This window comes from Sorex araneus, chromosome 7 (genome assembly GCF_027595985.1).
Source record: "Sorex araneus isolate mSorAra2 chromosome 7, mSorAra2.pri, whole genome shotgun sequence".
Lineage (NCBI taxonomy): Eukaryota > Metazoa > Chordata > Mammalia > Eulipotyphla > Soricidae > Sorex > Sorex araneus.
In genome coordinates, this window is record NC_073308.1 from 64,288,978 (window position 1) to 64,314,583 (window position 25,606).

A 25,606-nucleotide genomic window follows, 5' to 3' on the forward strand; every position below is an offset into this window, starting at 1 on the left:
TACCAGAAAGGCAGGTAGGGTAGGTGAATTCATTCATTAATTCTTTGTAATTATTGTTCCTTGCCCCCAATCTAAAAATCACACTTCTTGTTTAAATTGAAGCTTACTGATTGTGTACAACTAATATTATAATTTAAGTGGTTGGGCTTACTTGCTTTAAAGTGTTACCAACTTGCCATTGGAAATTTCGGGAGGATAGTTTCCACCTCTCTTAGTTGTTTGTGCGAGTGTTCTAACTCCACAGGTAAATCAAAGTACAGTCAGAGTAAAGAGCTATTACAGTCGGAATTCACGTGAGGGTGGGCAAAGAGGGGGTGCTAGGGGTGAAACCCAGGGTCTCATGTACTCTGTCACTGGAGTCATTCCTGGCCTCTCAAGAATTTGACATTGTCTAGTCTTTCCAGAAATATAATATTGCTTTGTTCCTGTGAAAATTCTGTGATACACAGCAATGCACACATTTTATCATCATCATCATCATCATCATTATCACCATCATCCCGTTGATCATCAAATTTCTCGAGCAATCTCAGTAACGTCTCCATTCATCCTAGCCCTGAGATTTTAGAAGCCTCTCTACTCGTCCTTCCCAATGATGCCGCATTGGAGGCTCTTTCAGGGTCAGGGGAACGAGACCCATCATTGTTACTGGTTTGGGCATATGAATACACCATGGGGAGTTTGCGAGGCTCTCCCATTCGGGCAGGAAACTCTCGGTAGCTTGCCAGGTTCTTCCAGAGGGAGAAGTAGGTTATAAAATGTCTTCTGGGAGCTTGGTTTTAAGTCTCTGGATGTTGGCCATTAGTGGGATTACACAGCGCAGGGGGCAGTCCCTGGGTGTCACCACCTAGCTGCTGGAAGATGGGGAAACTGGGCAGAAGAGGCCCAGTCCCAATCCGAGCAGGCTTGGAGGTCTCAGCCCTGGGTCCCACACACCTGGGTTCCTCTGCCAGTACCTTCATGCGTGAGGCTGATCCGAACATGTGGAGAGGGGCCTTGAGTATGGCTCTACTCAGGGCAGGGAGGGAAGCTGGAGCCCACCCCCTCCGAGGGGCCCCTAGGAAGACAGCCAGGTGCTCAGGCAAGAGACTCTCTGCGTTGCTCTCTTCTGGGGCATATTTTATAGGTGGGAAGAAATGAGGCCCAGCAGGATGAAGCAGAACTTGGCCCAACTTCCTGGACTAACCCTAGGCTGTGACCACCTCAGTGAAAAAAAGAAATGTTTATGCCATAAAAAATTAATTTCTTTGTTGAGGTCTCAGAGTAGCAATACTCTCAGAGTTGTTGGTTTACAGGTTCAGAGTTACTATAGCAATCTCTCCACCAGTATTTTCAGATGAAATTTTTATCTTTGCTAGTGAAATTTTTATCAGAATTCCCTTCCTGAATTTTATCACCAGTAATATTACATCATGTCAGTTGTTCTATTTCATTGTCTCTTAATGTTTACAAAATGATAGATAGTGGATGCCAGAGAGAGAGAGAGACAGACAGACAGACAGAGACAGAGACAGAGACAGAGACAGAGACAGACAGAGAGAAACAGAGACAGAGGCAGAGACAGAGAGAGTTAGGGTACAGCAGCTAAGGTGCTCTCCTTGTGTGAGTCAAGCCCAATTCTATGCCTGGCACCACATCTGTTCCCCCAAGCCCTGCCAGTAGCAATCCCTGAGGCAGGAGTAAGCCCGGAGCATCACCAGATAATGCTCCAAAGCCTGAAAAAGCAATGAATGGTCGAAAGCTGTACTCTCTTCCTTCTGATCTCTCATTGAGTGGAATAATAGCCACCAAATAGCAAGTATTCCATAGATATGTTTATTTCATATATAGCATTTTTTAAATCTAAAATTATTTAACTTTTAAAAAAATCTTTTTTGATTGTATTCTCCATTTAACACATAACTGGGGCATAGAACTAATTTTATTTAGAACTTGGGAGTTATTTTTTGATAAATAATGAAATATCCATTTGTCACTTTTATCTCCTTGTGCACTCTTTATTAGTAAGGTAAAAGGTAAATATTAGTATAGCAGGTTGTTTTTCTTTTTTTTTATTTTATTTTATTATATTGAATCACCGTGAGAAAAAAAAATGCAAAGCTTTCAGGTTTAAATCTCAGTCATACAATGATTGAACCCTCATCCCTTCACCAGTGCACATGTTCCGCCACCAAGAACCCCAATATACCCCCCTCCCACCCAGCCCTCACCTAAGTAGCTAATGCTCTTCATTTTATTCTCTATACTTTGAATGTATTCTATACTTTGAATACATTCAATATTTCAATAGAGAACTCGCTATTATTGTTTGGAATTTCCCCCCAACAATCAGGCCTGCTGAAAAGGCATCATTTAATACTTTCTTTTCATTACTGAGAATGAAGACTCTATGAGCCACGTGGATGGTGCCGCCGCTGCCGCCATTTTCCACACAGAAAAACAGGGTGGAAAGGGAAAATCCCTCCCCGGGTGGCACATAGTCGTAGTACAGCTCAGAGTCTAGATGCACGTCTGTAAGAAGCCACTCTGGGTGCCAAAATGGGCTAGAAGACCTCTTGGATCATAGTCTTTACGAGCAGAGGGTCCGCAGGTCATTTTTCTTAATCCTAACAAAATTATTTTAGAATTGTATGTAGAGGCAGGAGAAATATTAGGAGGGCTAAGGCTTGAAGGCAGCCAACCAGATTCAATCCTCTGCACCACATCTGGTCTCAAGCACTGCCTGGTGTGGCTCCCAAACTTTATCTTCATACATGCACACAATGAATTAGCTTTCATAAAGTACAGGGAAACTGAATATAAACTGTGGTTTTCAAAAATACTAAATGATATGTACACTTTGCCTGACTTCTTTGGGTGGGAGGCCACTATATTTAGTATTGGGAGGTACTGTCAGTTGCTGCCTCTGAATGATTGCGACCCCCAGTTCATAGATTGTAACCCCACCTGCACAGGTGATGATATTAACAAAGAATTCTTGGGGTGCTTAGATGGAAAAAATGGAATTGCTACCTAATTACAAAGACTCAAGAGGGCTCCCTGGCCCCTTCAACCCCAGAACATGAAGTTGGGTGGGGCCGGCTCTGAGCTGGGAGGGGCTCGAGCCAACAGACAGCCCTGCAGGTGCCTTCTCCCGGATTTCCCATCTCCAGAGCTACCTGCCACTCCCTTTTTCGGTTTTTGTTAGAAAAATCTGAACAGACTAAGACACCAGTCAACTAACTTACTTGTTCATTTTTGTTCTTATCCAAGGAAGCTAATCTCTTGAACTGGTGCCCATAAAATGGAATTTCATTCAACTCATTGTATCTATTTTTTTTTAACTTTCTGGGTCACACCCGGCGATGCATAGGGGTCACTCCTGGCTCTGCACTCAGGAATCACCTCTGGCGGTGCTCAGGGGACCATATGGGATGCTGGGCACCGAATCCGGGTCGGCCGCGTGCAAGGCAAACGCCCTCCCCGCTGTGCTATCGCTCCAGCCCCTCAACTCACTGTCTCTAGAAAGCTCCTAGCATCTTTCTCTAACCTGAAGCTGTTTGGTTAGAAGTGGGAAGGCTGGGCCAGGTGTAAAAGATTAGGCAGTGCACTGAGCATCATCCTTCTTCTTCACAGCTACCGGAACTCGTACAAGAAGAACATCTGTGTGGATCTGCTGCGCGATGGTTTCCTGAAGGCCTTCATCGAACTCTTCGGGCTGATAGAGAAGTGGGAGAGCATGAGGCACATCGCCAAGAAGAAGGAGACCTTCTGGCCGCAGAAACCCCTGGAGGAGCAGCCGGAGAAGCTGGACCGTCTCTACTACCACCTGACCAAGGCCGAGGAGGCTGGCAGGAAAAGTACGTGGAGGGAGGGAAGGAAGGCCACTGCCAAAGAATGGTCAGGGGAGGAGGGGTCCTCCGGGAATATTCTAGATCGCTAGCACTGTTTAGTTTAGCCACCACCATGAAAGTTCCAGGGCACCTGAATCAATGGGCAGCTTTATCCTGCAGCGTCTCAGTGAGGTCAGTTTGTTGTTGTTACTTTGAGTCACACCTGGCAGAGGTCAGGGGTTATTCCTGGCTTTGCACTCAGGAATCATGCCTGGTGGATTCAGTGGACTCTAGGGGATGCCGGGGATTGAACCCCAGTCAGCCGAGTGCAAGGCAAACACCTTAGCCACTGTATTATGACTCTGGCCCCAGTGTGAGCTCATTTTTAAAAAATTATTATTATTTTAAAATTTTTATTGATTCACCATATAAGATATAGTTACAAGCTTTCATGTCTGAGTTACAATCACACATTGATCAAACACCCATCCCTCCACCAGTGCACATTCCCCACCACCAGTGTCCCCAGTATACCCCCACCTTTCCCACCCTCCCCCTGCCTCCATGGCAGACAGTATTCCCCAGACTCTCTACTTTGGGGCATTATGTTTTGGAGTGCAGATACTGAGAGATTATCATGTTTGGTCCTTTATCTACTTTGGGCACATATCTCCCATCCCGACTGATTCCTCCAACCATTATTTTCTAGTGATCCTATTAATCTCTATTCCAGCTGTCTCTCCCTGCAAGCTCTTGAGGCAGGCTTCCAACTATGGAGCAATTTTCCTGACACTTCTATCTACTGTCCTTGGATGTCGGTCTTGTGTTATGTTATGTACTCCACAAATGAGTGCAGTCCTTCTATATCTGTCTCTCTCTTTCTGATTCATTTCACTTAGCATGATACTCTCCATGTCTTTCCACTTATAGGCAAATTTCATGACTTCATCTCTCCTAACAACTGCATAGTATTCCATTGTGTAGATATACTAAAGTTTCTTTACCCAGTCGTCTGTTCTCAGACACTCGGGTTGTTTCCAGATTTTGGTTATTGTGAACAGTGCTGCAATGAACAGATAGGTACATATGTCATTTTTTTTTTGTATAATAGAAAACTCTTTTTAAAATTCTTAAAATTTACACACGTAGTAATACAAGATGCATTTAAGTGAAGTTTCTCAAATGTGACATAAATAAATGTTCTGAAAACCTATTACTCCAATTACCTATTTAAAATATGTTGTTTTTCCTGTAAAAACATGCTCCTGAATCATTCAACAACAGAGGCTTCATTAAAGAACTTGATAGAAAAAACCACATTACCCACTTAGATATGCTTAAACAAAAAATTTTAGGAAGAAACGCTGAAAGGACAGAAAAACCTAAAAATATGCAAAGTGACATGATAGATTATTGCTTTTAGGACAATTTTCCTACTAGTATATTATCTCATTGTTGCAAAATATACATAAAATAATGAAGATGAAAATAAAAATATTATATAGAATATAGACCTCAGACCTGATTATAATTAAATCAGTGTATGGATTAGTTACAGGGGGAAAAAAATACTTAAAATACTTTTGAGCCATAAGACAGATGTCATTTTTACTGTGCTTTTTTGAAGCCTCGGGATATATTCCCAGAAGTGGTATTGCAGGATCATATGGAAGCTCAATTTCTAGTTTTTGAAGGACTGTCCATATTGTTTTCCAGAAAGTCTGGACCAGTTGGCATTCCCACCAACAGTGAAAGAGCATCCCTTTTTCCCCACATCCATGCCAGCACTGGTTGCTTTTGTTCTTTTGAATATGTGTTATGAGGTCATTCTTAAGCCAAAAAAAGGCAATGCACAGCCCCTCACAGTATATAGTATATCCACAACTCTCCAACAGATTAAAGTCTGTTTTCCTCATTCATTATGAAAAGTATACCTTAGTTTGTCGTATGTCTGTGTGTGTGTGTGTGTGTGTATAAAGTTCCTGAACATTGACTTTTACTGAGTAGGCTAAAAGAATTCTGTAAGCTGAAAATTATGTAAATTTTCTAGCACTTTTACAATGAAATCCAAAGGTTTCAATATGTACTACAAGTTTCTGAGACTTTTTAAACTAGAGATTCATGAGAACACAGACCAGAGAGAATCTGCCTTCCCCAGTTGGGACTTTAAGTTGTTCACTTTTCCCCCACAGTATTTTCTCTAGTAAGTTCTTTATGTTTTGAGTATTGAAGAAAATATTTTTATCTTTAATTTAATTGAATTAAAATACATTAAAATCATAAGTATTTTTATGGACAGATTGGAAATTGGGGGGGGCGGAGGCTGGAACAATAGTTACAGCGAGCTGGGCATTTGCCTTACATGCAGTCGGCCTTGGTTCAATCCTAAGCACCATGAATGGTTCCTCAGATCCTCCATGAGTGATTCCTGATCACAAAAACAAACAAAAAATTGACTACTTCTCTGTAATCAAAAAAAGGATGGGAATTCTGAATTTTGGCATGTAAATCTGGTATTCTGAATAAATTTTCTTTCATCTCTGTGTGTGTGTGTGTGTGTGTGTGTGTGTGTGTGTGTGTGTGTAAACACCATTGGACTCAGAAACAAAACCTTAGGCCCCAGCATAAAAATTGCTGCAATGTATATCAGGCATTTCTCTGGGAAGGTAAAATTATTACATATATTTTGTTACCTGGTACTGCAGTAATGAAAATTCATGAGAACATAGCATCAGTGTGGTCTGGGGGTTGAACTGGAGTTGACTGCCTTCAGGGCCAGTAACTTGGACTCTGTACCATCTATCTGGTGCTAATATCCTGCTTTATCCACTTTCTTTTCTTGACTTACCTGTTTGCCAAGCTTAGAAGAAACACTGGTTTCTCTAGAGAACTGAAAAAGTCCTCAATGAGACTGTGTACTCATTTCCTCTAAAAGAACTGAGCATGTTGCTGGAATTATTATCCCGACTTTCCTCTTATTAAAATGCCCAGTGTTTCCTAGGGCCAGGAATAGTTGGAAACCTGTCTCATGAGCTGGGGAGAAGGCAGCTAGAATAGAGAAGAGATTACTAAGTCAATGATGGTTGGAGGGATCACTCAAGATGGGAAATGTGTGCTGAAAGTAGGTAAAGGGCCAAACATGATGGCCTCTCAGTATCTGTATTACAAACCCTAATGCCCCAAAGTAGAGAGTATGAGGGAAACTGTTTGCCATGGGGGCAGGGGAAGGGTGGGAAAGGGGGGATTGTACTGGGGACATTGGTGGTGGAGAATGTGCACTGGTGGAGGGATTTGATCATTTGATCATTGAATGATTGAAACTCAAACATGAAAGCTCATAACTGTGATTCTCATGGTGACTCAAGCACGGTGATTCAATAATTTAAAAAATATATTTTTTAAAGAAAATGTTCAGGAGCTGGAGTGACAGCACAGCGGGAAGGGCATTTGCCTTGCACGTGGCTGACCCAGGTTCAATTCCCAGCATCCCATATGGTTCCCCGAGCACTGCCAGGAGTAATTCCTGAGTGTAGAGCCAGGAATAACCCCCGTGCAATGTTGGGTGTGACCCCCCCCAAAAAAAAGAGAAAAAAGAAAGAAAATGTCCAGTGCTTCGATTAACTAGTGAGTCAATTCTAACACATTGCAAGGTTTGTAGGGAAATTATTTTTGTTGCTTTTCTCCGGAGCATTACTTTAATTTACAAATGTGTTCACTCACTTGTAAAGGGAAGAGTAAAAAAGAGGAAAAAGCCCTCTCCCCGTTGATTTGCCATTTGAAAGGAAGTTCCAGGCGAAAGGTGTTTCTAATGCAGATTCTGGATGTTTCTCTCTCTGAAGAATCCCCTGAAAATGTCTATGATAACTTATACGCCCTGGCCTGTTACTTCAATAATAACGAAGACAAGTGGGTCAGGAACCACTTCTTTGAACGGTGCTTTGAGGTGGCTAGAGATATCAAACTGGACGGCGGGAGGAAGGAGGCCGAGGCGCACAGCAACATGGCTTTTCTCTACGAGGAAGAAGGTGAGTGACCTGCAGCCAGGCCAGTTCGGGGGCTTTGGAAGGTCCAGAACCTAAGCAACTAGAAACTAGAAGACAAGTGTGTGTGTGTGTGTGGGGGGGGGCAGGGTCACGCTGTCATTGGTCCCAGAAAAGCACCAGAGACTTGAGCGCCTGGATGTGAGAGAGCAGAGAAGGCACAAGTGTGAGCGCCCCTAGGGCCGTCACGTCTCTGGCGCCCCAACCCCGCACCCGGACTACCTGGGGTCCCGCTGGGATTTCTTATGAAATACCCCGCCTTGTCCCTTTTACCTTGATTCCTCATGGCTGAGAAGGATGGGGCGGGGGTGAAAGGAAAAGCCCACCGTGGTTACCCCCGAGCCCCGTGGCCCCTCCTGACCAACCACAACAGGAGCCCTGGGACTCGGATCCCTCCAAGCCAGGTTCACAGTAACTTTTTTTTTGCTTTTTTGCTCTTTGAGTTACTCCCGCTCATGCACTCAGGAATTACTCTTGGTGGTGTTCAGGGATGATATGGAATGCTGGGAATCAAACCCAGTGGGCAGCATGCTAGACAAACGCCCTACCCGCTGTGCTATCGCTCCAGCCTACAGTAACTTCTGAAGGAAACCTTCCTTTAGGTGTCCCTGCACCCTTAATAATCTTAAAACAAGTCTGAAACAGTGAACTCATGAGAAAGAAGTTTTGTACAGTAAGTTTTATGAGGAATGCGAATACAAATTTAGCTACGAAGTTTCCAGGGTGAACGTGTCTAGATAATGCAAAGGAAATATAGAGGAAGGGGATGGGAGGATAGTACAGTGGATGTGGCACTTGCTTTGCATGTGGCTGACCTGGGCTCTATTCCCAACACCCCATGTGTTCCTGCAAGCCCCACCAGGAGTGATCCCTGAGCACAGAGCCAGGATTTAGCCCTGAGCACTGTGGGGTATGACCTCAAAAATATGGAAAGAAAGAAAAAAAGAAAAGAGAGAGAAAGAAAGAAAGAGAGAGAGAGAGAAAGAGAGAAAGAAAGAAAGAAAGAAAGAAAGAAAGAAAGAAAGAAAGAAAGAAAGAAAGAAAGAAAGAAAGAAAGAAAGAAAGAAAGAAAGAAAGAGAGAGAAAGAGAGAGAAAGAAAGAAAGAAAGAAAGAAAGAAAGAAAGAAAGAAAGAAAGAAAGAAAGAAAGAAAGAAAGAAAGAAAGAAAGAAAGAAAGAAAGAAAGAAAGAAAGAGAAAGAGAGAAAGAAAGAAAGGAAGAAAGAAGAGGAAAGAGGGAGGGAGGGAGGGAGGGAGGGAGGAAGGGAGGGAGGGAGGGAAGGAGGGAGAGAGGGAGAGAGGGAGGGAGGGAGAGAGGGAGGGATGGAGGAAGGAAACAGCATGTGTTATTCTGTTTATTTCCCTTCAAAAATCTCTCTCCCAAAAAATTGAGACCTTGGCTAAAGAGTTAAACTAGAAAATCTGTATTATTTTATGTCTAGGACTGCCTGCAACTTTGAGGAAAGCTGAGAAAGGGGTTTTGTGCTTCAGGAAATTGTGTTCAATGAATGCCAGTGTAACTTACAGTGTGGCAGAGCTTGGACAAGCTCAGGACCCATCTAAAGTGCTGGATAGAGAAATTTCTTAAAATATTCAGAGAGGAAAGATTCCATGTAGACTAGATTTCCTCGAGGCGGGCTAAGGAGGGAGACCATGCAAACAGAAAGGGTGTGGGCATGAGGGGCTTGGAAGATGGGTGGGATTTACAAAGGTCATGATAAGGATTAAATTCTGCGAGGGAACAATAGACTTCCTGTTAATCCTTAATTAGATGAGTTCATAGGTAGAGCAACCTGTAGAAAGCATTTCTGAGGAGTGAAGGGGAGGGGAGCAGCAGGGAAGACTAGGGAAATGACGGAATTCTGAGTCTGGACTCTTAAGCTTGTATGCATTCAGGGCAGGTGGGGACTGGAGGGGGGAATGATTGTGATTGCCCAGCTGAAAGACAATAATTTACCTTGGGAGGACAATCAGAACTTTTCAAAGAGATTATATTTAAGGATGGACATTGCAGAACCATATATGCCACGATAGACTGCAGAGTTGTCCAGACTTGAGGTGCCACCCTTGTTTCAGGAAAAAAAAAAATCAACTTCTTCCTCACCTCCTTAGAAATCTACCTTCCTTAAGAGAATCAACAGAAGGTGCTCTAAATTGCCCCTGAGGTTATCCACACCCCCATTTTTGTTGCCCCCTAGGGGCTGTATGTTCCCCTTTAGAAAACAGGGTTTGTGAAATACTTGAAGCAACGTTCAAGCAGTGGTTTTGTGCAGCCGTAAAATTAAAATGACAGATTAGAGCCAAATTCAGCCTTTTGTTCAACTCATACATATTTTGAACCTTGTGCTGAGGGATAAACAGGCATACGCAAGACAAGACAAAAATAAAACAAAACAAAACCAAAACCTTCGCTCCATGGTACTTGTGTTCTTCTCGGAAAAGCAAGCCTTAGCATCTAAAGGCTACAGAGGGTTAGGAGTGACTTGGGGACAGGGGGTAGAGGGATGGAAGGGGTTAAGAGCTGGTATGAAAAGGCACAAGGGCAAAATGCTATATGGGAGTTGCCAACTTAATGCAAGATGAGATGTGACTGGAGAGTGAGACCTACATGAAGTAGGAAGTGGGGAGTGAGTCTCCTGGCTATTTGGGGAGGACCTGGTAAGTTCAAAGGACTCAGGCACAGACCTGGGGCACAGACACAAGAACCAGCAAGAAGGTTGGTTTGTTCTGAGTCCAGTGAGTCAGGGGCAACACGTGGAGGGAGGGGAGATGCCTCGTTTAGGCCAGGAGGCTTGTCAGGAATTGCTTTGGAGATTTTAGGCCAAACGGAGAATATAAACTATAAAATATATAAAATATAAAATACATAAAATATAAAATGTATAAAATATAGAATATACTTTATTCTATATTCTATGAGGGACCTCAGATATGGTGATTTGAGAAATGTTGGTGGTAATTGGCAGAAAGGCGAGATGCAAAACAATGTAGAATGCAATCATATTTGGTATGCACCACAGAGAAATACGTCAACAGCGATTATTTTTGAATGTGGGGGTCATAGGTGGCTAAAAATTATGCTCAAAAAATATTTAGAGAAGCCGAAGGAAACCGTATATTTACCCCATATTCTCTGTTTGTGTGGCTATGAAGCAATGTTTTTCATCTCTATATCAGTTTACTAATATGTGCGGTGTTCTAAATACATGCTATTTTTAACAAATAATTTTGCTATGATTATATGTCAGTGAGCATAATTTGAGTCTTTCTTAGACAAAAGTCTTAACCCTTGTGCTATCTCTCTGCTCCCTTATTGCACGAGGCAAGGCTCCCACGCTTCTTGACTAGTCCAGTGTTTGGCTCTGGATTGTTTTTCAGGTAGACGGCTTTATCTCCATCTGCTGTCAGATACGAAACAGCCTCCTAGGCCCCGAGTCACTTCAGAGGTCTGATGCCTTCATTGCCTGAGGGATTCAATGACCCAACCCTCTTGCTACTCCTGTGACCTGGGGGCACATTTTCAGGAGGCCAGGGCCCGGGGAGGGGACAAGGACCCTCAGGAACGGGAACGTGTGGCTGGAGGGGAGGGAGCACTCACCTGGCCAGAGGCTGCCCCGGAGCTCAGGGTGACCGGGTTTCCAGGCGTCTGATCTGATGGGACCGGACAGGCGAATGAAGACCTCGAGGCCACCAGCGGGGCTGCAGCTGTGCTTGGGGGCAGGTGGCACTGTGCGGGCTCCAGGGATGCACGTTCAGGTTAAAGCAGGGGACCAGGCGGCAGATGGCAAGGGACAGGCTGGTGAGGCCCGTGCGTGTGGGCTGCAGACAATGAAGGCGAGCAGAAGCTGCAGGCACTGGGCAGGGCAGTCTCCGCCCTCTGGCACATACGTGATCAGAGCTACGCCCAGGTTCCAGACCCCACCGAGCCCAACAGGAAGGACTCGGGTCCTCAGCCCGGCCCTGAGTGTGTCCACTGTCCCTGGGCTTGGCAGCCTCCTCCAGCAGGATGAGTGTGATCCCTTGCCTGGTGGGCTTGTGCCCTCATTGGCCGACGGGGCTCTTGGGGCCCCGCGGGGTGGTCGGGATGCCATGGGGACGGGGTGCAGGCAGCAGCAGTGGGTGCATGGAACCTGGTGTGGCCTCCCAGAGCTGGGGCCCCTGGGAGATGTGCCTGTCTTCTAGAAACACACACAGAGATGGAGCCGGACCCAGATGCCCGGGAGAGAGGAGCCTGTGGAGGGCAGAGGCGAAGCAGCCACTCGTCCCTGCTGTGCTCAGGGGCCGGTCCAGAGTCCCAATACTACCAGGTGGATCTGAGCATCAGTCCTCCCCTGCCAGGTCAGTGTATGTGCCGGGGCGTCACGCCACCCCTTCCCCGCTTGGGCTAGGACCCTGGCAGCGACCGCCGCCCTCCTCCCCCGCCCTCCATCCATCTCTGGGGCTAGCTAGTCTCTTCTCTGGGGCCAAGGAATGCTGGCCGGGGAAAGGATTCCATCTTAAGGAAGTGAACCCTTCATTTCTGTCTCCTTTGGTCCATCTTCCTTCAGCCTCTGGGGTGGCTTGGAAATAGCATCTGCCATTCCGTCAGCTGTTTCAGCCCATCTGGCCTTTGAGGTGATTTTGAAAGGTTGCAACCGGGGCGTTGGAAGTCAGGCAGAGGAGGCCCAGGAGGACTCCCAATTAAGAACTACCTGTGACTTTAGCATGGAGATCCGGTGATCTCCATTATTGAGCAGGTTCTTCCGCAGACAGGGAACTCTGAGGAAAAGAAAAGATGATTGGCTGATTGGTTGAAAATTTATTTATATTGATACTTACCCACTCCCACCCTGAACACAAAAACACCGACTTGGGAAAATAGATGCATGTGTATGTTTGTTGTAGTGCTTAGGTAGGACAAGAGCTAGGATAAGGAAACAGCCCAAATATCCAAGGACAGATGAATAGATAAAGAAGTGATGGTGTATATACACAATGGAATACTATGCAGCTATAAAAAAGAGATGAACCCATTTATTTCCATCTGGGTGGGACAGTAGGATTTCATGCTGAGTTAGATAAGCAGAGGTAAAAGACATTTACGGGATAGTCTCACTTAGTGATATGTAGGGTGACAAGGCAAGGGAATGGATAGAAGCAGAGAAAATGAGGAGTCAGACTGATGATAACACAATGGCATTGGCGGCATTCCAGTCTTGGAGGTGTAGAGGTGAAGTAACTGTATGTCAAAGCCACAAGAGTCAATACCATTGTGTAAAAATGTGACCCAAACTACAATAAGTAAAACTCTTTTTAAAAATGGGTTTTCTGGGCTGCAGAGATAGCACAGGGGTTAAAGCAATGTTTTTCGTCAAGAAGAATTGATTTACAATGTGTTGACACTCAGTGGACCCTCAGTTGCACAGATTGATTCTATATAGAGCATCGTGGTGCCCTTTTCCAAGACACACTCTAGAACAGCTCCTTCTCCCCGACATAGCCAGCAGTAGAAATGGATCCAGCAGTGGGTTTGTGGAGGAGGCCCCCACTGCACGGCACCAGCCCCCACCCCCTGTAGCTCTCCTTCTCTGGGGAGGAGGCAGGGGAGCACATTTAACCCCAGATTTACCCATGGTCGTACATTCCTCTAGTGATTCCTCCACACATTTTCATTGTAGTTTACTTTCTGGATTTTGGGCCATACCCAGTAGTGCTCTGAGCTTACTCCTGACTCTGTGCTCAGGAATTTCTCCTGGTGGGGCCCCACAGACTCTATAGCTTGCCAGAGATTGAATGGAGAACAGCAGGGTGCAAGGCAGGCTCCCTTACTGCTGTACCTTCTTTCAAGCCTCCTCCCCATTCCAATGCTCATGGAACAGCAACTCCTTTTGTCTGCCCCCCCCCCCCGCACTCCCCTGGCATGTGTGCACACGCACACACACACACATACACACACACACACACACAAACTCATAGGAATTTTATGCAGGGCAGTGGTCCAACTTTCCTTGGAGCTATGGAGCTATCCCATCCCTGATCCTAGTCAACTCCCTTCCCATATTAAAAAAATAATAATAAACAAGTAAGCCAACATAATAATGAAAAGAAATTTATTACTGAGAGTCATACCCCCATAGATCTCCCACTACTCAGGATTATTCAAGACCAGGTCCTTGGTCTTTGATCTCTTTCCAGTCCCTGACTTACTTCCAGAACACCGCAGTGTGGCCTGGACAAATGCCCAGTTTGCTGGGACAATTGCCATGCTAACAAGGTAGCTGGCGAGCAGTGCTCCCAGCAGGCCGGCAGGAGCCACACTGCTCCAGGGAGGAGCCTGCAGAGACAGGAGCAAGGCCGGCGTGCTGGTCTCCATCTCCTTTTCCTTGGAGGCTGTATGGCTAGAGAGGTCGTCTCACAACGGCTGCTGTGAAGGGTCAGACAAAGGAAGGTGGCAAGCCCTTCCTGCCAGCCACTGATTGCTATTGCATACCCGCCTCTCCATGACTGGGTAGGGGCAGGACTGAGATCTCCGCCATGCGCTAGCAGTCATGGGCTGTGCCATGCCAGTAGCGGGACTTGTCATGTAGGCTTTTATGTTAGGGGGAAGAGCAGAGGAGCTAAGTCTGTGGCTTTGCAGGAGATCAGGCTTGATGACCTCGAAAGCACTGAGCCCAGAGAGGTCCAGGTGTGCCAATGATGGTCAGGCACCTGCCTTGCTGTGAAGGGTGAGGCCTCTGGTTTGATTCCCAGGACCACCCTGAATCACATGTAATTCTCAGCACACTACAGCCAAGGATGCATAAACCCTGACAGGCATGTCAGCCCAGCATGAAAGGAGGAGGAGGACAGGCACGGAGCCTAACTTGTGTCCTTGGAACTATACAGTCAATTTTCTTTCCTAGGAATCTAGCATGCAGGGTATCATGAGCCCTGGGCCTCTTTTTTTTAAAAAAAAAAAAAAAAGTATGACAGCGATGCAATTGACATGGAGTAGTATATTGGGTTCAGATGTATCTGAAAGATTGATGTCTTCCACTTCACTCTTGATATTCTGCTCTAACATGAAGTGACTTGGGTCATATGACGGGTGCAGTCTGTCTTTTCAGACCAAACTGAAAAAGAACATGAAAAAGACTACCAGGTTCAAAGGAAGCTGTTCTCCCAAAGACTGGGCATTTTCAAGAGCTGTGCAAAGAAGAGAACCAGCAAGGTGAAGTAAAGATCAAATTTCAGTCCCGGGAGAAATTCTGCCAGGTAGTGGTGGAATTGAGTGGACTGTGCTCATGGAACAGCAACTCCTACCACCTCCTCCTGAACGGTCAGTAGAGTCAGGAGCCTGCAGCATCACAGAGAGGAAGCCAAGGGCAGACTGCTCTGCTTGCCTTTCAATACCAAGGCAAGCAGGCAAACTGCTTCCGGTTCAGGAAATTCAAGGAAAATCAAGCATCAAAGCAATCATACACTGAGGTCTAAAGCCGTCTGTCAGAGCCAGGGATATGGTTCAGGGGTGGAATTTATAGTTTGTTCTCATCCATGAGATCCTGCATTTTGTCATGGCACAGTCAAAAATAAATAAGGAATGGAGAGAGGACAAGGAGGTCAGAATAGAGGGAGAATGAGGGAGGGATGAAGAAGAAGAAGAGAAGAAAATAGTCTACAAGACTGGTAGTTTGGGGCAGTGGAGAGGTAAATCTTAATACCTTCAGAAAGACAAGTAGAAGACAAGAGTTTAATGATAGGACCAAATAAATATCTTGAGCCCCAGAAGAAGTGTTGCCACAAGTGTGTTGGTAGAATTTAAAGCACAGACTAAGATGAAGTAGAAAGTTAACACAATGGAAAATGGAACCAGTGATTTAAAGACGTTGAACCACACTTACATTATGCAGGGGAATGGCTGAGAGAAGGAATCGAAAAGAAAATGCCAAATTTGGAAGCTTGGGAGGAAGGACAAACAATTACTACAGTGAAAGCAACAGGCAAAGACATTGTAAAAAAGCTTTCTTGATCTAAAGAAGTCTGAGCAAGCAGATTTGAAAGCTCTTCATGCTCTGGCCAAAAATAATACTCGTTCATAAGTAAATAAATTCTTGGAAATTTATTAATGACTCAGATAAAGACATATAATGATTAAGTACCTGTCTCCTGGAATGAAACTGAATACCTGCATGGGGTCAAAAATTAAGATAGGACTCCATTTCACCTTTTCCAATAATAAATACCTCAGATTTTTTTTTAATTTATTTATTTTTAATTAGTGAATCACCGTGAGGGTACAGTTACAGATTTACACATTTTTGTGCTCATGTTTCCCTCATACAAAGTTCGAGAACCCATCCCTTCACCAGTGCCCATTCTCCACCGCCAGTAAACCCAGCATCCCTCCTACCCTCCCCAATCCCATCTCCCCACACTCCACCCTGCCTCTGTGGCAGGGTATTCCCTTTTGTTCTCTCTCTCTAATTAGGTGTTGTGGTTTGCAATAAAGGTGTTGAGTGGCCATTGTGTTCAGTCTCTAGTTTACATTCGGCACGGCACGCAACACCCTTCCCCCCGCATGGCCTCCGACCACATTTTACTTAATGTTCCCTTCTCTGAGTTGCCCTCTCCCCAGAATGTGAGGCCAGCCTCCAAGCCATGGAGTCAACCTCCTAGACCTCAGGTTTTTTTAAAGAGTACTCAAGGTCTGGAGTGCAGTGAAGTTGAGAGTGAAGAGTGTGTGTCCTGGATCCCACGTGAAGCAAGATTCTTACATTCTTACATGGTTAGGATCCAGAGTTCACCCTGGAAGAGTTTCTGTGCATTTTCTAGTCTACAGCCAACAAGAGATAAATCCAAATGATAAACTCAAGAGATCCTGGTATGATGGCAGTTGGTAAATATTGAAACTCATGGGACAGGAAGTTAAGTCTTCCCCAAAATAATTTTGGAAATAGAAGAGATACAAGATATAAAAACTAAGTACGAGTTTGATTTCACATTTATGATTGTCCATATTTAGCAAACATTAGGCAGTAATGTTAATTGCTTCTAAACCATATTTTAGATTTAAATTTTAGGAGAAACATTTAAAAATAAAGCACCAAAAAAAAAAACAAGTTGAAAAATATAGGCAAATATTGATTCAGCTTTAGTTGGCAAAGATCTTCAAAACAAAGAAGAGTTAAACAGATCACAGAGGAAAATTAGTGGGTTTATCAAAGGATAATTATAGCCTCTCTCTGTTCCAATTTCAGAACCAATTCAGAGAAAACTAAAATCAGACAGATTATAATTGTTGCAAAGCAAATTGGGTGCCAGAGCTTATAGCTGCCTATTCAAAGTGTTCTTATCCCCAGAATTCATCACCACCTAGTTACTGATGTCACACACAGATCCTTCAATGGATTGTTAGCCTGTGCCCTTGAACCTCATCATAGAGTTCGATGACTACGCCTTCTTGAGAACCAAGTCCAAAGAGAACATATTTGCAGATTTTACCCATTGGATATGCCATTTAATCCTTCTGGATGAGAAGTGAAGACACAAGAGAAAGATATGGAGAGAGAAACTAATTTCTAAAAACACAGTTAAGGAATAATTTGTGTCTCTCACACCATTCATCCAGAAGCTTGAGGGGTCAACTTCCAAGTCCCTTCATGAGTGCCACCATCAGTTTGATGGTCTTCCCTCCCACTTTCCCTTATGTGTCTTTTCATAGACCCCTCATATTTGAAACTGCCATCTGTAAATCTTCGGACTCCCATCTGTCATTCAGTCCCTCTTTCCATGGAACCCTGAGCAGTTAAAAGGAGACCTCAACACTCCACCATGGGGTCAGAGCACCACACTAAGGAAACAAGGCCAGTGTACACATTAACTATAGAACTTTCTGGTTCCTTGAACTCACCCATTGTCTTATTACAGATTTTGCAACAACTGACCCATACATAGAGCTGAGGCTGTTTTCATTGAGAAGAATGCCCAATTCCCTGTTCAACAGTCTGGCATTCGGTTCACTGAAAGCACAACATAAAGTCAAGTTCTTATTCTTTCAACTGAAGACTTCCTGCAGTCAAGTCTCATCTTTCTATGCAGTCTTACCCTTCCATCGATCTACTCTCTTCCTTTTGATTTCAAATTTGCTTAGAGTTTGGGAGTCTCATGTGTACCTGACGTATAACAGTAACTGTGATTCTATTTACCTTGCTTTGGGAGTGGGGAGAGGTGGCTAGGAGGGCACACACCTAGCAGTGCTCTGGGATTACTCCTGACTCTGAACTTGGGAATCACTCCTGGCTGCCTTGGGGGACCATATGGGATGTCGGGGATAAAACCCAGGTGGGATGCATGCAAGACAAGTGCCCTACCTATTGTACTATGACTCAGGCCCCAAGTTACTCTTTGCTGGTAGATCTTTTTATATGTGGTCTATAATCTCTATTCCCAAGAATCACAAGAGTTGCTCCCAAGAATTCCAAGAGTTGCCCCTGATTTTTTGTGCTTCTCCAGCATTGATACCAATGGCATCTAGTAGCTACACAGCTGAGACAGGAAAACCATTGTTCACTTTGCTAGTAATTTTATTTTCTCAGGAAAAAAATTCAGTTCTGTTTATGTGGGTTGAACAATGGACTTCTTAATATGAGTTTATTTGAAAATAGGATCTTGGCAGGTAATCGAGTAAAGATTGGGTCATTGTTGGCAAATCCAAATCTCACATGACTGGTGTCCTAGGATAAAGACATAGAAGGGAAAGGGAAGGGAAGGCAGCCCCACTGATGGTGGCGACCACGAGGAAGGACCTGCGAAGTTTACCAGGAGATGAGAAAGACAAGCAAACACACAGGGTGAACACCCCCAACCAGCCAAGAAACACCAGCTGCTGTAAGCTGGGAATGAGGCACTGAGCAGATTCCCCCTTATGGGTCTCAAAAGGAGCAGCCTGGCCAGCATCTTCCTCTCACACTCCAGTCTTTGGCTCTGTGAACTGTGAAACCTGTCACTCAACCCACCTGGTTGCAGGTACATGGCAGCATCAGGAAACATAGACTATTCAAGATGGCATCCGCAGTTTTCTTTAACTAAAGACAAAAATTGTTTCAGGGGGAAATAAAGGAACAGAGCAATGGTGGATATAACTTTACATGTGAAGAATGTTCCCTTAATTTTAATCCATAACTTATAAAAACATTATGACAGGTGGTGATTGACTTAAGAGTTTCTAAAAATAATATAAAAATTTCTCTGCAAGACCCTTCTACTTCACATAAACAATAGTTTTTTTTTGAATGCTGACTTTTACCTTATTTCTTATTTAATTATAAATAGGGCTTCTTTTGGTGAATATATTCATATTTTGGCATTTGAAATGAGAGTGATTATTATGGTATTCTGTTGTCATAAAAAAAGGTTAAAATAGAGTAATATCATCAATGATTTTAATATCATCAAAGCTGCCATATCAAAACTGATAGAAATTTCACTGTAATTTCTTATTTGTCATGGAATAACATTTGCCAGTTTATTAGAAAAACAGCCTTAATAACTAAAAGAAATGCAAAGGATATATCAGTTTTTAGTGTGGTATTTTATTTTCTCTTTCATTTTATTAAAAATTAATAGCCATATAAGTGCTCTTGAAAGGATTTAAACCCTATCAAATACACAAAATCTCATCTGGGATGGTCTCGGCAGAGGGGTGTTTAAGATAAGTGGGACGAGGCACTTACATTTGAATTCTACATCCTTTGCCCCTACTAGTTTGCTGTTTACCTTGAGCATGTGTTATTTTCAATCAGGGGGAAATTGATTCATTTTATTTATTTATATATTTTCTTATATTTTTAACTTAATTCACTTTAAACATTTAATTGAACCAAATAGTATGGTGAAGGAAAATAGGCTTTTATGCTTGCTAAGAAATAATGGTAAATATTAAAGAACTGCAACAGACAACAGACCCAATGATGTTATAAATAAAATACACAAGTGGGGACGTGTTTGAATTTTCAGATAGACAGAGAAGTTCCAATATGTTGGAACACTAGAAAGGTGGGAAAAAAGCTTTAAATCTAGGCGAAAATGTGGAGCCTGCCTATTCAAACACAGAGCAGTTACATTAGTGATAGTTGATGAATATAAAATAACTCACTGAGTCTTGCTACTTATCTTACTTAGCGCAGCATTTGAATGCCAGCTGAGGGCCAGAGCTGGGGGGAACATCCGGTTGCTCTATAGCCTTTCAAATTTTTTTTTTTTACTTTAACTTCAGTTGCTAATGTTGTGGAACTGGTTCTCAATTCTCTTCCAGCTCATATCTTCATGGCCACCTAGGACACTTCATAGCCACTGTTGGAACACTTGTCCTGGAAACCTTAATGTCAGCTTTCTGAGTTAGAGAGGAAAGGGAAATGTTGATTTGTGAAGCTCAGAGGTGGAGCCTCTGTGCCACTCTTCACTGAAAATAAAAAGTCACGATGTCCAAAGATGTGGCTCCATCGTAGGACCCCTGCTTGTCAGTACAAGGACGGTAGTTCAATCCCCAGTGACTTTGTCACAAAGCTCTTCATCGTGCATTGCAATTTGGGTGTGAATTTGTTTGTTTAAGAATTATGGATGGGGCCAGACCAATAGTACAGTGGGTAGGGCATTTGCCTTGCATGTGGCTGACCCGGGTTCGATCCCCAGCATCCCAGATGGTCCCCCAAGCACCAGGAGTAATTCCTGAGTGCATGAGCCAGGAATAACCCCTGAGCATTGCTGGGTGTGACCCAAAAAGAAAAAAAATAGAGTTATGGATGGAGGATCTAGAAGGAGGATCTAGAAGCATGGAGACGAGAGAGTCACTAAGACCGAGGAGGAGAGTGGGCTGAATAGTGAGCTGAAGATGTGTCTTCTGTGTCTTCCGAGTATAACAGCAGGCGGGGCAGGCACACTCAGACAGGGGCAGAGGTCACCCAAAGAAGAAACACTGACTTTTTAAAATTATATGTGTGTAACAGAATTGGTATCCACAATTGGTGTAAAGTATGCACTCCTAAGAAAAATGTCATAAGTAAAATGCTGACAGTTGTAAATTTATAGAAAAGGGACAGAAATAACTTGCTAAAGAGGAATCTGATATGTAATGAACCTACTGGAAAAGAACCAACTTCTCTAAAATTTAATTTGGGTAACCGGGACATATCATTTACACTCCTTAAAAAAAAAGTGGCCTCTTAAAATAGTATGTGGATTTCTGATGATAATGTCAACTACTTAAATGCTTTTTGGAAAGCAACATGGCAATGCCTAGTATCCTTTCACATCCTTTATCTATTACTTCTGCTTCTAGATATCTATTTTTGGGAAGTCATATACTTTTTAAAAAATATTTTATTAGTGAATCACCGTGAGATAGTTACAACTTACAAGCTTTCGTGCTTGCGTCTCAGTCATACAATGGTCGAGTACCCATCCCTTCACCAGTGCCCATCCTCCACCACCAATGGTCCCAGTATCCCTCCCACCACCCCCACCCCATCCATTCCAGCCCACCCCACCTCTGTGACAGGGCATTCCCTTTTGCTCTCTCTCTCCTTTTGGGTGTTGTGGTTTGCAATAGAGGTACTAAGTGGCCATCATGTTCAGTCTGTAGTCCACACTTCTAGAAATCTATTTTTTAAAAATTTTTATTAGTGAATCACCGTGAGGTACAGTTACAAATTTATGAACTTTCATGTTTGCATTTCAGTCATACAGTGATGGTTTACATCCCTCCACCAGTGCCCATTCTCCTCCACAAATGTTCCCAGTATTCCTCCCACCACCCTCACCCCAACCCCCGCCACCCCACTCTTCCTCTTCGGCGGTGCATTCCCTTTTGTTTTCTCTTCTTTGGGGTGTTGTAGTTTGCAATAGAGGTATTGAGTGGCCATCATGTTTGGTCTATAGTCTATTTCGGCACACATCTTTCAACCCAAATGGGTCTTCCCAACATCTCCTGCTTGGTCTTCCCTTCTCTATCTGAGCTGCCTTTTCCCCCAGCATGTGAGGCCAGTTTCCAAGCTGTGGGGCAGACCTCCTTGTTCTTAGCCCTTCTACTCTTGAGTGTTAGTCTCCCATTCTGTTGCTTTATATTCCACAGATGAGCGCGATCTTTCTATGTCTGTCTCTCTCTATTTCTAACTCATTTCACTTAACATGACATTTTCCATGTTGATACACTTATATGCAAATTTCATGACTTCATCTTTTCTAACAGCTGCATAGTATTCCATTGTATAGATGTACCAAAGTTTATTTAACCAGTCATCTGTTTTTGGGCACTCCGGTTTTTTTCCAGATTTTGACTATTGTAAACAGTGCTGCAATGAACATAAAAATGCAGATGTCATTTCTATTATACCTTTATGCCTCTCTGGGATATGTTCCCAGGAGTGGTATTGCTGGGTCAAATGGGAACTCAATTTCTAATTTTTTGAGAAGCGTCCATATTATTTCCCTAAAGGGCTGAACCAGTTGGCATTCCCACCAGCAGTGAAGGAGAGTCCCTTTCTCCCCACATCTGTGTCAACACCAGTTGCTTTTGTTCTTTTGGATGTGGGCCAGTCTCTGTAGTGTGAGATGATATTTCATTGTTGTTTTAATCTGCATCTCCCTGATGATTAGTGATCTAGAGCATTTTCTCATGTGCCTTTCAGCCATTCAAATTTCTTTTTTTGAGAAAGTTTCTGTTCATTTCATCACCCCATTTTTTGATGGGGTTGGGTGTTTTCTTCTTGTGGAATTCAACCAATGCCTTGTATATCCTTGATATTGACCCCTTATTAGATGGGTATTGGGTGAATATACTTTCCCATTCTGTAGACTGTCTTTGCATTTTGGTCACTCTGTCTTTGAAGATGCAGAAGCTTCTTAGTTTAAGATAGTTCCATGTGTTGGGGCTGGAGAGATAGCACAGCAGGTAGGGCGTTTGCCTTGCATGAGGCCAACCCGGGTTCAAATCCCAGCATCCATATGGTCCCTTGAGCGCCGCCAGGGGTGATTCCTGAGTGCAGAGCCAGGAGTAACCCCTGTGCATCGCCAGGTGTGACCCAAAAAGCAAAAAAAAAAAAAAAAGATAGTTCCATGTGTTTATCTCTGTTTCCACTTATTTGGTCAGTGGTGTGTTGTCTTTGAAGATATTTTAGCTTCAATATCATGGAGGATTTTGCCAAACTTGTCTTCAATGTACCTTAAGGATTCTGGTCTGATGTTGAGGTCTTTATAATCCATTTTGATCTGACTTTTGTACATGGTGTTAGTTAGAGATCTGAGCCCATTTTTTGGCCTATAGCTGTCCAGTTTCCAGTTTTGCCAGCACAATTTGTTAAAAAGGCTTTCCTTGCTCCACTTCACATTTCTTGCTCCCTTATCAAAGATTAGATGATCATATATTGGGTGGGAGGGTGTCAGAATATTCAACCCTGTTCCATTGGTCTGTAGCTCTGCCTTTGTTCCAGTACCATGCTGCTTTAATTATTACTGCTTTGTAGTAGTGTTTGAAATTGGGGAGGTTGATTCCTCCCATTTTCTTTTTCCCAAGACTTGCTTTAGCTATTCATAGGGGCTTATTTCTCCATATGAATTTCATGAGTGTTTGCTCCATTTCTTTGAAGAATGTCATGGGTATTCTTATAGGGATCACATTGAATTTTCTGAAGTAGCATTTTGTAGTTTTCTTTTACAAGTCCTTTACATCCTTAGTTAAGCTGATTCTGAAGTACTTGATTTTTTGAGGCACAACTGTGAATGGGATTTCTTTTTTCTTGCCACTTTTTTTTTCTTTTTGGGTCACACCTGGCGATGCACAGGGGTTACTCCTGGCTCTGCACTCAGGAATCACCCCTGGCCGTGCTCAGGGGACCATATGGGATGCTGGGATTCGAACCCGGGTCGGCCGCGTGCAAGGCAAACACCCTACCCGCTGTGCTATCACTCCAGCCCCTTTTCTTGCCACTTTCTTCTCTCATTATTTGTGTATAGGAAAGCCATGGACTTTTGGATATTGATTTTATATCCTGCAACTTTACTATACAAGTCAATTGTTTTTAGGAGTTTCCTGGTAGAGGTTTTAGGGTTCTCTAAGTATGGTATCATATCATCTGTGAATAGAACATAATCCATCATATCAGCAAAAAAAAAAAAGATAAAAACCATATAACCATATCAAGAGATGCAGAGAAAGCATTTGACAAGATCCAGCACCTGTTTATGATGAAAACTCTTGCCAAAATGGATATAGAAGGGACTTTCCTCAATATAGTCAAAGCCATCTACCACAAGCCTATGTCAAACATCATCCTCAATGGGGAAAAACTAAGAGCCTTCCCTCTAAGATCAGGGATGAGACAAGGATGCTCTCTCTCTCCACTTCTGTTCAATATAGTATTGGAAGTACTTGCAATAGCGGTTAGGCAAGAAAAAGATATTAAGGGCATTCAGATAGGAAAGGTATCTGAATATCTTTAAGGTTCAAAAATACATGGAGGGATAAATAGAAACATCATTTATAAGAAAAAGATAATTTAAATATCTGGGTAGTTGGCTGATGACAAAATTACATATACATCTCTCCTCCCAAAATTTAAGTAGATTTTTTTAATGCTCTTATGGAAATCTGTAATATAGAGAGTATTTTTATAAAAATAATTTAGATAAACAGAAATATGACATTCTTCTCTTTAAAACCATGAAAAGGGAGCTTGCTTTCCAAACCCATATTCTCCTTTGAACACACTAACTTACTTGTCTATGCTTCATTGCTCACTTATTCTCACTCTGGAGACACTTGTATTCTCTCTCAAACACATATTTCTCCCCTTCCTTCCCCTTACAACTTTCTTAATAAGTTTCAATGAAAATGTTTTTGCTTCTCCAAAAAGAATACACATAAAAAAGAGTAGATGGAAACTCTAGCAAAAGAGAAATGACTTGATCGATGACATCATTATTGATATTTTAGATATTTTTTCTAATTTTAAAGATTAATTTTTTTAATTTTTAAGATTTTTTTCCTCTAGAATGTCATTCATGCTCATATAACATTTTTTCCTGAAATGTTTTTAAATGCAAATTGCATCATACTCATTAAGTTTTGTAGTACTGTAGCACTGTCCTCCTGTTGTTCATCGATTTGCTCGAGCAGCACCAGTGTCTCCATTGTGAGACTTCTTGTTACTGTTTTTTGGTGTATCGAATACATGCCAAGCTCTGCCATGCAGGTGGGATACTCTCAGTAGCTTGCCGGGCTCTCCAAGAGGGACTGAGGAATCAAACCTGGGTTGGCCTCGTGCAAGGCAAACGCCCTACCCGCTGTCTATCATATTACCCTTACTTTTTAATTATATTTTTTAAAAAAAATGTTTTTGTATTTTGGGCTCCCTGTTGTGGGGATATCTAACTGGCATCATCCCAGTTTTCCTGGAATTGGAGGAGGTTACCAAGAACTTGAGGCTGTGGATGCAGGAACCAAAATGGTCCCAGGCAAACCAGAATGAATGGGCCACCCAAAATATAGTCAACATAAGTTTTTCTTTTGTTTTTGTAAGCCTGGTATTTTATTCATGCACCAAACAATAGCAAGCAAATGACATCTTCATTGTTTGCTATTTATAGATTCTGATTATAGTGTAATATGGTTATTTTTAGTTTCAAATGACTCTTATTTTCTATTTAAATTGCTACCATACTTTAAAAGGTCTACCAGCAAAAGCTATGTTACCTACAGAAGGCTGCAAGAGAAAACACTAGAACTTGAATGGGCAAAAGGCATC

At 43.0% G+C, this 25,606-nt stretch overlaps 1 protein-coding gene across 1 annotated transcript in view; it reads left to right on the forward strand.

Moving 5' to 3' along the window:
* TTC29 (tetratricopeptide repeat domain 29) overlaps positions 1–25,606 on the forward strand; it is a 145,526-nt gene that overhangs the window by 35,975 nt on the left and 83,945 nt on the right. Inside the window, exons 4-5 of the mRNA XM_055144243.1 lie at positions 3,616–3,839; positions 7,652–7,837. Of these exons, the coding sequence (XP_055000218.1) occupies positions 3,616–3,839; positions 7,652–7,837 (410 nt within the window). The remainder of the gene's footprint in view (positions 1–3,615; positions 3,840–7,651; positions 7,838–25,606) is intronic.